The sequence below is a fragment of the Ciconia boyciana genome, chromosome 8 (assembly GCF_034638445.1).
Source record: "Ciconia boyciana chromosome 8, ASM3463844v1, whole genome shotgun sequence".
NCBI classification, from domain to species: Eukaryota; Metazoa; Chordata; class Aves; order Ciconiiformes; family Ciconiidae; genus Ciconia; species Ciconia boyciana.
In genome coordinates this window covers 22,223,253-22,235,420 of record NC_132941.1, presented here as the reverse complement: position 1 = coordinate 22,235,420, position 12,168 = coordinate 22,223,253, and the positions used below count along the sequence as shown (strand labels likewise).

General features: G+C 59.7%; 1 protein-coding gene across 1 annotated transcript; it reads left to right on the top strand.

The window, feature by feature from the left end:
- Positions 1–1,111: 1,111 nt before the first annotated feature.
- Positions 1,112–12,168, top strand: C8H15orf39 (chromosome 8 C15orf39 homolog). The gene is made up of 4 exons (XM_072870853.1): positions 1,112–1,237; positions 6,394–9,631; positions 10,141–10,178; positions 10,423–12,168. Exons 2-3 carry the CDS (start codon positions 6,454–6,456, stop codon positions 10,176–10,178), a joined length of 3,216 nt encoding a protein of 1,071 aa, XP_072726954.1. The 5' UTR covers positions 1,112–1,237; positions 6,394–6,453; the 3' UTR covers positions 10,423–12,168.

The following is a 12,168-nucleotide window of genomic DNA, read 5'->3' as shown; positions in this document are numbered from 1 at the left end:
AGTGTTTTGAGGCACCTCCATGCTGCACAAGGAGCAACTTGCACTATATTGGAAGAAAAGGCTATTTGAAAAGTAGAAATCTTTATTTCGCTCTCCTGGTGGTTGCTGAGCCTCTGACACCACTTTACTCCATGACCTTGGGCAACTCACTTAATCTTGCAGCATCTGTGTCACTGGGTTAATCGTATTTACGGGCCTTTTATGAGGGTTAATTATTAGTTGGGGAATGTTTGCGTGGTCCTTTCCAGATGTGACTCCTTGGATCAATGCTAAATGTTAATGCCGGCAAACAGACTTGGGGCTCGACCCTTTGTGCTGTGTGGGGGTCCACTGTGCAGGGGGGTTTAAATCCAGGGGGAGAGTCTTTTCTTTGGGGTGGGGAGTGACTGTGAGGGGGGCTACGAAACCATCCCCAGCCCACCCTAGACCGTCAGTGGATCCCTCAGCTTCCCTCTGTCCCTGCATACGAGGTGGGAAAGCTCTTGTGGGCGGATGGACAGACTCGTGCCTGGCCAGACCCGGACCCTGCAGCTGCGTCCACGCCTGCATCCGGCTCCCGATCCTGGCGGGCTGAGGCTGGGGGTGCATCCCTGTGCCGGGGCTCCTCTGCAAAGAGGGGTCTCCCTGTAACGGGGCTACTCTTTAACAGGGGCTCCTCGCCATGCAGGGACCGCCTGCAGTGGGGGCTCCCCTTAATGGGGGCTCCTCCCTAATGGGGACTGCCTGCAATTGGGGCTCCTCCCTAATGGGGGCTCCGTACGATGGGGGCTCCCCTTAATGGGTCTTCCCCCCAGCGCAGGCTCCCCATACGGCTACTCCTCCATAACGGGGGGCTTGCTGCAACGGGCACCCTTCCATAACAGGGCCTCCCCGCTGCGGGAGTTCCCCATAACGGGGGCGATTACCCTGTAGCGAGGGCCTCCGCTCCGAGCGCGCCGGGCAGAGCGGGGCCGAGCCCCGACCAGCTCAGCGCACATGTGGCGGGCTGTGCTGGGCTGGGCTGTGCTGGGCTGTCCCATCCCGTCCCGTCCCGTCCCGTCCCGTCCCCTCCTCCGGCCGGCCCACACGCACACGCAGCCCTCCCTCCTCCTCCTCCTCCTCCTCCTCCTCCCACTTCCTCCGCACAATGCAGGCTGCCGGCCGAGCGGGGCAGCGGCAGTCCGCGCCCCCCCGCCGCCGAGCCCCCCGCCCGGCCCCGTAGAGATGCTCCGGGGGAGGCACCGCGCCGCCGCCGCAGGTGAGTGCGGGGCCGGATCCGGCCCCCGCTGCGCGGTGGCCGTGGGGGAGGACAGCGGGGACGTGCCGGAGCCGGCGGGATGCGGGGCGGCAGCCGGGGCTCCGGCCCGAGCCGAGCCGGGGGGGGCCGGGGGGCGCCGGGGCCCCGGCCCGCTGCCTCGCCCTGTACCCCCCTTGCCTGAGAGCTCCCCTCGGAGGGCAGAGCTCCCGGCCAGGGGCATCCACTGCAGGAGGGCTTCCCCCCGCTTTCCTGTACCCTGTGTTAACGTCGGCCTCCAGATCCTCTGTTTCTCGTTGGGCGATGCAGGGAAAAATGGGCTTCGGGCTCCGGTTCCAGGGTTTTTACCCATTTATGGACACTTGAGATCACGCGGCTGATGCCCAGCGCGTACGCGGGGCGAACCCGCGCTCAGCCCCCCGCGAGCGCATAAACCCGCCGAGGGTTATTTGGGTGGTCGCTGTAGCATCGCCTACACAAATGCCGTGGCTGTGGATGCGCGGAGGGGACAGAAAGACGGACGGCAGCCATCCGGCCATCCAGCCCCCACGGGGTCCGTGCTTCGTGGCCAGGCAGGAGCGTGCGATGCTGCGATGCCCGGGGTCTGCAAGCACAGGGGTGTCCCTGCCTGACCGTGGCCCATCTGGGACGTGACACTGATGGTTTGGTGTTGGATCGATGCGTTTGTACCTGTGTATCGGAGGGGTTTTAATCCCCTAAATATTCAGATGTCGCTCTGGAGGCGGTCACTCTGCCCTTCTAGTGGCTGCTACATGCTAAGGTTTTTTTTTTTATAAAAGTGAATATTGCTGGGGCTTTTTCAGGATTAAGAACCTAATTTGCAATACAAGCAATGGCTTGCTGTGTGTGTTCGGTGAGGATTCTGTCTTAAAAAGCAGCTGGCTTGGTCCAAGTAAGGGCTCCAGCTGGGCTTTTGCCTACCTGGGAAAAACTCTGGAGCTGCAAACTTTTTTGAAGAGGGATAAGGTATGAAATGAGGGAGCTGGGACCGCTGAGGCCTCTTGTTTGCTCCCCCAAATAACCTCAGCGGGGGGAGCCTTGCCGGCGATCGCATCCAAGCCCACCAGAGAGATGGGAAAGGTGACCTCCTCAGCAGGGACCCAACGTCCCTGCAATTGTGAAACCGGTATTGCAGCCGGACGGGAAACCGCCTTCTTACTAGGGGATAAGTCCGCTCACTTTGGGGTGACACAAGGAAAGCCCCCTCCGTTAGTGGCCCTCTGCCACAGGACCCCAGGGGGTCTCTCAGGGGGGGCTGCGGGATGGCCAGGGATGCCCGATGCTGGCGGGCTTAGGAGATTTGGGGGTTTATTCCTTGATAGCTGCTTCCTGCGGGCTGGCTGGGAGTTGGCGGCTGTTTCTTCACATCACGTGGTGATGGAGGAGGCGGGAGGCTGCGATGAGAGGCTCCCACTTATTATTGCCGCGTTAGGGCATCACATCCTGGGGAGGAAATGCTGGGGAGCCGTGCGCTGCGCCCGACTGCCCTGGCGATAACAGACGCGGCCGCCCTTGTTCGGACCTGTCGCTGCAGAAAGAGGCGTCTGAGCCCTCCCCGGCAGCCTCGGCATGGCGAGGAGCCCCGGCGGAGGGGGCACGGGAGCCCTCCTGTGCCCTTTCGACATGTGAAATGTGGCAGATAAAGCTGGCTGTGGCCCGCAAGCACTTATTGGGGAGGTTTCGCCTGCATGCAGCAGGCCGGCACGTGCTCCTCTTCATTTGGTTTTACTTTTCTCCCTCCTGGCCAATTGGCCCCTTCTGGGAAAAACCCCTGTGAAGAAGAAGGAGGGGAAAAAAATTTAAAACAAATTAAAAAAGAGGAATAAATCGGTTGTGTTTAATCCACCCACGGCTTTCCCCAGCCGTGGAGTTTCAGTATTGCAAGCGCTGGCTGCATGTGTTAGCGTTCACCCAGGCGTTACCCTGGCCCCGATTCCTGGGTGCCCCTCTCTTCCCCACGGACCCCGGCCCCAGCAGCTCTCCCACAGCCAGGGGGAAGGAAGGAGGGCATTGCTGCGCCGGCTGCAAGGGGATAGTCCCGGAGGGGAAGGGCTGATGACAACAGCAAATGCAGAGCTGTTTTCTTGGGTCTTAAATGGTGCAGGTGTAGGGATGGCACTAGCCGGGGCAAAGCCCCAGTGTATTTCATGGAAAGAGGGAGCCCATTAGTGCCCTCACCCTAATGAGGTTAATGAGCTCAACCCCTATCAGACATCGGAGAATCCACGTGGCTGGCTCTGGCCGCTGCTGTGGGGTGACTTCCTCTGTTCTGCATCCCTCCAGCAAGGCTGGAAGTCGGAGCTGGCTGCCCGCTTTCCCACTGAATCGGTGGGAAGGGGTTGGGGTGTTCCCGAGGGGAAAGGTCTCCTTGTAGCGGGGTTAGGAGGCCTTTTCCTTCCCCCCCCCCCAAAGAGGGGTCTCCACTGCTGCAATTGCAGGTGATTTGGAAACGAGGCGATTGCATCGGCGCTGACAACGTGCCCGGCGGCGTAACCTGGTCCCGTGGTGACGGCAGGGCCGGTTGCACAATATCCCAGATGCCGAGGGTTTTGTAGATCGGTGCGTTTCAGAGAAAGGGGAAAAAGCAGCGGGGAAATGTTGGAAGTCACAAGATCCCGGGTTTCTGTCCCAGCTTGTCCACCTCGAGCACCGTCACTGTGTGGAAGGGATCCCATGCCTGTATCTCCCTCCCACGCAGCATCTCCCGGGGAGACGGATTTAAACACCACCCTCCACAGAGATCCCTCTCGGGCCGCTGGTGGGTGGAGAGAGCAGTTGGCTGAAAAGGAAAATAACCCAGTTTGGACCCCCTGCCCACCTAGCTGAGCACCCTCCCAATCGGGGTGTAAGGAAAGCCCGTGGCTCATTTCGGGGGGTCCACATGGTCCCTCCTGGGCACAGGCCCCCAAAATATCTCAGCCAGCATGTGGTGATGGAGGAGCCTGCAGCAACGCCCCTGCGCCAGGACGAGGAGGGACCGGTGCGGGTCAACCTCCTGCCTCAGGCCAGGGTCTCATGTGGAAAGCAGGGGTTTGGGGTTTTTTGGGTTTTTCTCCAATCTTTTTCAGTTTGAGGGGAGCATTTTCCCTGGATATAAGTGATGGCAAATTTAATTGGTACTGGATGTCTTGGAAGTACCCTGAGGCTCCTGAGGATAAAGCTGTTGGAAATGATGCGGCCGCCCCACAACCCCTTTCTTTGAGGAGCTGCTGCTTCTGAGGGTGCAAGTGGGGAGATGAGCTTTCTTCTTGACCACAGGGAAGCATCGAACCTCCAGAGAGGTTTTCAGAGGAGTCCAGGGAAGCAGCATCCTCCCTGGAAAGCGAGAAACTGTTGAAGTTTGGAAAAGAAATGCAACCTGAAGGCATGGCAGAGGGGTGCAGCTCCCTCGGTCATGCCAGAGCTGCTGTTTTGGGGAAAACTGCTGGGTTTGAGCTGGGGCTGGGGAGAGGCAGGTCAGTGTGGGGCTGTCCCCTGGTCCCCCCCAGGCCCGGCTGGGCGTGCAGGGGGCAGAGCTGCAGCTGGGCAGGGGCACCCGCGCTCGCAGCCAGGTGGCCGGTGGACCTGTGGCCCCTGTTTCTGCCTGTAAGTGGTCTGGCAGGGCTCTGCCTGCAAGGAAGGGAGAGCTGGCAGGGTGTGTAGTATGTGGTTTTCCAGAGCGGGCTGTGTGCGGCTTGGCTCTGAACTCCAGCCGCGCTGCAAAGCAGAGCCATTGCGCTCAGGTCCCTTATCTACCCTCGCAAGTCTCCCCAGTTATCTGCTCCGTTTCCCCTTCTGCGGACAAGGCTTTTATCTTATCTCCACGCTCTCTTCCTCCATTTCCTTCTTTGCTTCTCTGCTAACTCTTGCCACAAAAAGAAAAAAAAACATGGGGGGGTGAAGAACAGACATGAGATCCTACTGCAGAAAGTCCATCCGTCGGCTTGGGCGATGCCGGGCCACGCCTGGGAGATGCTGGGTGATGTTTGGCCATGCTGGGAGGATGCTGGGTGATGTTTGGCCGTGCTGGGAGGATGCTGGGCCATGGTCCAGCAATGCTCAGGCAGGTCTGGGGGCTTGCTTGGGTGATGTACATGATGCTCAGGTGATGCTGGGGGGATACTGGGTAATGCTCCAGTGATGCTCTTGGGGGTCAAGCAATGCTCAGGTGTCTCAGTGGGATGCTCAGGAGATGCTGGGCAGTACTGGGGGGATGCTGGGTGATGTCAGATGATACTGGGGGAATACTTGCGATGCTCAGGGAATGCGGGACGATGCCCTGGAAGGCCAGGCGATGCTGGGATGGTCTGCCAGCTCCACCTGCTGGCATGCACCGCCTGACACTGCGGGCCAGCACCTGGGCCCCAGCGCAGCAGCAGCCCAAAATCAGAAGAGCCCATAAGGGAGAGGGTCCCGCCGACCTGCAGGCTGCTGCCTTGGGGGAAAAGCCTCAAATTAGCTTGAAAGGTGTAATTGGTGGGGAGTTTTGGGCAGTCTGTGTTTGTGCCTCGCCGCAGTCTGCTGGCTCTTCACCTGAGCTTTGCTCCCCGCTGCCTACAACAGACGCTCATTGAGGCTCTGAAACCAAAGCAGCGAGAGCTTTTCAGGGCTTTTCCAAGGAGGCGGACAGAGAAACACTCGGCCAGCCTGCCAGGATCCCCCCTGCCAGCTTCGGGCTCCCACCCTGGCTCGTGCAGGGCTGCCCTGGCCAGCACCAAGGGAGGGGAGCGCCTGACCGGATCCCTGGCTTCCATGCCAAGGATCAAACGTTGCTTCTCAATGGGGGTGGTTTGTTGGTTTTTTTTAGGATCTCTGCCAGGTGCCGGGAGGATGGGAGAAGGGAAGCAAGTCCCTGTTGCCCTTGGCAGAGGCTGACTGCGAGGCGAGCAGGGCTTTCCATGGCTTCCTCCCCTCTCCTTTAGCCTGGAAGGGAATGCGGGACGCTAAAGGAAGGCTAAAGGATGTTCAGCATTGCAAATGAATAAGGAAAAGCTGCACATGAAAACCAACATGCTTTCTCTGGCCAACATGTGGGGCAAGCTGACTTTTGGGGAGCTCCCAGTGGAGCCTGTCACCCTGTGCCGTTCCACCGCAGGCTGAGTGCTTGCCATGGGGAATTGCTTTGCTTATGATTTATTATCTCTCTCTCTCCTGTTCAGGAAGGCCAGCTCACCTCTCCTGTCACACACCCGGGTTGGGACGCCAGCAGCAACATATAAATGGCCTCAAAACGGCACTTGGAGTCTCTGGACCCCGTGATTTTCAACAAGCTACCTCGGCTGGAGACAGAGCCCACCGCCGGCTTCCCCGACAGCCTCTGCAAATCCAGCCCTGTGCCCAACCCCAGCTCCGAAAACCATTTCAACTACAAGGGCTCCTACTTCGCCTGCCCACTGCAAAGCCCCGATGGCCCCGAGCAGCCCCTGGCGCGCTGGAGCCCAGCGGCTGCCTACCTGCACTATGGCACCGGTGCCGGCAGCCAGCCCATGCCGGCAGAGGGGCCGCTGGTAAGCTGCCTGTTGTACCGACCTGAGAGCCTGGGGAGCAGGCTGCAGCCCTCAGGCACCGAAAAGGGCAAGGACAGCCTGATGCGGGAGCTGCTGATGGCAAGGGAGAAGTGGACCAGCCCGCCGCTGGCTCCGGGACACCCCTTCCCGGTGAAGAAGCCGGTAGCAGTGAACAAGGCGGCCGCCCTGGCTGTCCCCAAGCCGGTGTACAGAGCCCCGGCGTGCTTCATGGACCCCAGGATGGCCCTGCCGCTGGGACCTCAGGCAGAGAGCGTGCAGCAGAGACCAGGGGATGCAGACTGGACTCTGCCCGCCACCGCCCCCACCAGCCACCCTCTCCACCCCAGAGAGCCCCGCGGCGGCACTGGGCTGCACAAGAGGGGTCCCCACTCCAACCCCAGCCTCCCACCGCTGCACCCCAGCCTGGCGCTGCCCGCCAAGGAGAAGGTGGGCTCCCCTGTCACCTTCTCCCCCTACTATGCCGCCTTTGAGAAATACAGGGCCCCCCCTGGTACCCCCTTCCTGGAAGCCAGCTGCCCTGCTGCCCACAGCCAGAGGAAGGTGCCTGAGGTCCCCAGCCTCAGCCCGGACGCCTGGCTCAAGCTCCAGCCGCCTGCCGCCAGCCCAGCGTACCGGGAGAGGCCACCGGCATGCTACCCACACACCCACTACCCACTGCCCCTCCATAAGGCTGCCCTCCTCTACCACCCCCCAGCTCCCGCTGTGGAGGCACAGCCCAGCGCCCTGCCCGGCACCTACAAAGGCGCCGGCTTTGCGGGAAGCGGGGAGCCCTTTCCCGGCACTTACCTTAAGCCCCAAGCCCCAAGGAGCTACTTTCCTGGCCCCTGGGAAACCTATGTGCCGAGGGCAGCCAGTGCCGGTGCAGTGGCATCACCGCCCGCCAAGTTGGCGGCGCTGCCAAAGGATGCTGAGCCGCCGCAGCGAGCAGGCTACTTGCCAAGCCCCAGCTTTGCCTTCAGTCCCAGCGACACAGCCATATTTGGCACGTCCTTCGCTGGCATGGAGCCAGGCTGCCAGCAGCACCGGGCGGAAAGTCCCCAGCGGCGAGCGGTGGCAAGGCACAACAGCGCTTTCCAACCCGTCTGTGCCCCGGAGAAGGTGCCCGGGGTCTCTGGTGGGCTTGCAGAGACATTTCCCAAAGGAGAAGGAGGCTGGGTGAAACTCAGCCAGGGGGAGCAGGAGCCCCCCTTCCCAGGGAGGAGGAGGGCTAGCCCGGCCCCCCAGGAGACCCCCCACGGGGGACAACCAGCTCCCATCATTGTAGGGAAGGGAGATGCCTGCAAGGTCAAGGATGCAGCCAAGGAGCTCGTCCCCTCTTCTCCAGCTGCTTCCCCCAGAGAGGGGCTGAAAATCCCAAGGGATGGCGAGGTTTCTCCTTCCTCCCCACCCATGCCAGTGATCAACAACGTCTTCAGCCTGGCACCTTACCGAGACTACCTGGAGGGGACTGAGGGCTCAGCCCAGGTCCCCTTCTCCAGGGAGCATCTGCAGGGGGACACCCCACCCCGAATCGTGGGGAGTGGCCGTGAGCCCGCTGCCCTCGGAGACATCTCGGTGATGTCCAGTGTGCTGCCTGCGGGGACGGTGGCCGGCCGGGCGCTGAAGACAGGCAGCGGTGTGGTCCAGAGCCAAGGGGAAAGCTGTTACAGAAGGGTCCCCGAAAAGCCAAAGGCAGTGCCCCAAGACCCGGGGTCGCAGGGGGGCAGCCCCAGCAGGGTGGGGAGCAGGGAGCCAGCCCCCGAGGATGTCGCGCTGGACCTCAGCTTGAAAAAGAGACTGGTGAAAGCCAGGGAGACCCGGGGACCTGTCGGACACGTGGAGGGGACGCTGGATGGGGAGGATGCGGAGGAGGAGAAAGAGGGTCCAGGGGGGAAGGTGAGGGTGGGAGAGGGGGCCAAGCCCCAGGCGCTACCCTTGCTGCTCGAGGTAGGCTCTGGGGACAAGAGCAACTTCCAGAGCTCGGCCACCTTCATGTTCAAAAAATACAAGATCCTGCGCTCTCTCCCACCCAGCACTGTGCCCCCCCGGCAGGCCGACAGCCCCTGTGCCCCCCAGTCCAGCCCGCCGCCGCCAGCCCCCTCCAGCAGCATCCCCACACCACCGCCGCAGACCCCCCCCACCTCCCCGCTGGCCAGCAGCCCCCCAGCCCCACAGCCTGGCCCCCAGCCCAGCACCTCCACTCTGCAGGGGGCTCGCCCGGACCCGCAGCAGCCCCCGCTGCCCGAAGTCCCCCATGTGTCAGGAGAGGAGAGCGTCTCGCTGCCTGGGCAGTGCGAGGCCCCTGCCCCGCAGACCTCCGCTGGGCAGTATTTCACCACCCTGCACACCTCGCTCTGCGACATTATTTCGTGCTCGGTGACCAGGTCCTCCCCAGAGCTCCTGCGGGAGTGGTTGAAGAAGGCAGAGCCGGCGGAGGAGCTCGGAGGGATGCCCAAATCCCCCCCCAAGCCCAAGAACGGCTCCAAGATGCCTGAACCTCAGAAGCCCACCAAAGGCAAGGAGATCTGGCTGGCTTTCCAGGACGTGGCCACTCTCCTCACCAACCTGCTCTCTCAGCTGGAGACCTTCATGTTTGCTCGCAAGTGTCCTTTCCCCCACGTAGTCCGAGCAGGGGCCGTCTTCATCCCGATCCACGTAGTGAAGGAGAAGCTCTTCCCCAAGCTCCCTGGGGCCTCCGTTGACCAAGTGCTGCAGGAGCACAAGGTGGAGCTGCGCCCCACCACGCTCTCGGAGGAGAGGCACTTGAGGGACCTGGAGCTGAAGAGCTGCACATCACGCATGCTGAAGCTCCTGGCGCTCAAGCAGCTCCCCGACATCTACCCAGACCTGCTGAACCTCCACTGGCACGACTCCATCAGGCAGCAGCTCGGTAGGTAGCCCAGCATCTCCCGTGGAGGGCTGGTGACACCAGTGGTGTCCCTGGGACTCTTCCAGGGAAGCTCTAGCCGCATCTGCCTCCCAGATGCTGCTGTTTGGTGGGACCATCCATCACTTGCATGGTCCCTCAGCACGCTTGTCCTACCAAGGGTTCTGCGGAGCAGAATATTTAGCTTTTCTCCATGGGTTGTGGAGGGAGAAAGCTTGAGCTGGGAGGTGGTGGTGGAGCCGGGGGGGTTGTCCCTGCCTGCCTGGGTGAGAAAAGTCATCCTGGGGATATCGAGGAGGTGTCAGTCACCTCCAGGCCACCTCTCCCCCTCCAAGGGCAGTGGGACCGAGTGGCTCAGGAACATGCTGGGAACGGGGCACCATTTGCGCCGTGTGCCAGACCTGCCACCCATGGCTGTCCCATCCCACTGGTGACAGTCCCAGCACCCCTCCCTGTCCGGACGCCCTCTTGCTGCTGCTCAAGGCCATTGCCAACAACTTCCTTTCTTACAGGTTCAAACTCGCAGGCTGGCCAGCAACCCTCCAAGTAGGTAACTCTTCTTGTGTGTGTGTTTATATGTATTTATAGCATTTATATGTAGATATGTGAAGGTGTGTGTGTATTTGTGTGTATTTGCCACGATGACGGGGAGCTTGGGAGGAGCTGGGAGGAGCACACAAGTGGCTCCACTGCCTGGGCTGGCTGGAGGGGGGATTTGCAGCTGGGGGGGGATTATTCGGGATGGAGAGGTGAAGACCCTGCCATCCCTAACCACTCTTTCCTCTCCCAGGTAGCATCCTGGTGTGGATGCACTGAAAGCTGATGGCAAAGCGATAGCCATGGATAGCATGAAGAAAAAGGAGGCACTAAGGAATGTGTCAGGGGCAACAGCTGAGCGGCCCGCCTGTGAGGACGGGAAAGGGAAGGTCCCCCTCGTCCCCAGAGTGGGGTCCCCTCCCAGCAGCGACGCAGATGCCGAGACAAAGCAGGCGATCACCAGCAGACCTGCAGGGAGATGCTCGGCTCCCACCGGCGGGGCGGCTGTGCCCGAGGATGGGGACAGGTCCCCCCAGGGTGCTGGTGCCTGGAGGCCACCGGCACTGTAGGGACCCTCTGAGGACAATGCTCAGGGTGGAGAACAGCAGCAGGGACACATGACCCAGAGATATTCCAGGGCTGTGAGCAGCGATGGCTGGCGTGGTACCCTGGCCCCTGGTGTCCCACTCCCACCTCCATCCACAGCCAGCCAGGCTGCCACCAGTGAACTGGGAGGGAATGGCTGGAGTCCCCGCAGAACTGGAGGGCTGGAGCAGCATTTGTACCTGCAAAAGGAGAGTGGACATGGCCACGCCACCGTCCCCAGCCTTGGAGGAAGGCTGACTACTGCAGGGATGATTTACCACGTCCCCTCCTCTCTCCTCTAACTCACCTCTCCTGCTTTATACATGTCGTTCCCAATAAACATACCTCCCTCCTGGTTTTTGATCTTTATACATACTTAACACAACGTTAAGGGTCAAGGGAATCACAACTTCTGTAGTTACAGGACTGATTTTTATGTTGTTTTAAATGAAGACATTTTTAAAATGTTATGAATTTACCTTTATAAGGAGCTGCTGCCTTCATGTTATGTGGTTTTTTTAAAAAAAAAATAGTAATTTATATTTGCCTTTTTATTTAAACTCATGGCTTCACCTGTTTACTATGCTGGACCAAGGTGGCACGAGCGATGCTGTTCAGGCTGAGAGTTTCAGTCCTGATTGTAGCTGAAAAAGGCTGCAAGAAAGATTTAAAGACTGTTAAAGAAAACCAAACCACTTTACAACACAGATCCCAGCTGTCGCAAAGGAGAACATGGGAGATGCACATTTGGGGATGACCTTGATGGAGACGTGGCAACCCCGGAGGGGCAGGAGAGGGGAGCGATTCTGCAGGACCTTGGAAGGAGAGATCGTTTCCATCCCGGGAGCACTGAAAGGTTGATGGGCATCCTGGGAGGGATCCCGGCAGCCAAGGACAGATGGACTCCCACTCGCCTGGTCTGCAGCAGTGGTACACAGCAGAGGCCTTACAAACTCGACACTCAGGTGTTTTTCCAGCTGATGCAGGGCGTAGAGGAACAAAATGAGGATTATTATTATTATGTTTTGTATTTCACTACAGGAAAATATTTATTTTAAACTAAGAAAATGGAGGAAAAAAAGGAAAAAAAAAAACCCTACCCAAACTGTACCATAGACTCTTTTTTAGCTGAAAGGTGTGTTTGCCAGCTGGGGAGGCAGCGGCTGCCGCTGCCGTGTTTCCTCCAGGTGCCTTTCTGGTTTTCCACTGGGATGTACTGGCTGTGCGGGGGACGGGGAAGCGGGGATTGCTGTTCTCCTCACTATCCCTTGCCACGCCAGGTCTGTGCATAGTGTTGTAAAGCGATTTGGAAAGCAGTGTTTGTTAATAATATTGTAATTTTTTTATATATATATATATATATATATAAGGTTCCAGGGAAGAAAGTTCCTTCACCTTATTTAATATTTCATAAGAAT

Bases quoted from the DNA above. Each gene is read 5' to 3' on its own strand.
- C8H15orf39 (XM_072870853.1), top strand. From the start codon at position 6,454: ATGGCCTCAAAACGGCACTTGGAGTCTCTGGACCCCGTGATTTTCAAC. The intron at 9,632-10,140 runs GTAGGTAGCCCA...CCTTTCTTACAG, and splicing joins CTCCATCAGGCAGCAGCTCG to GTTCAAACTCGCAGGCTGGC.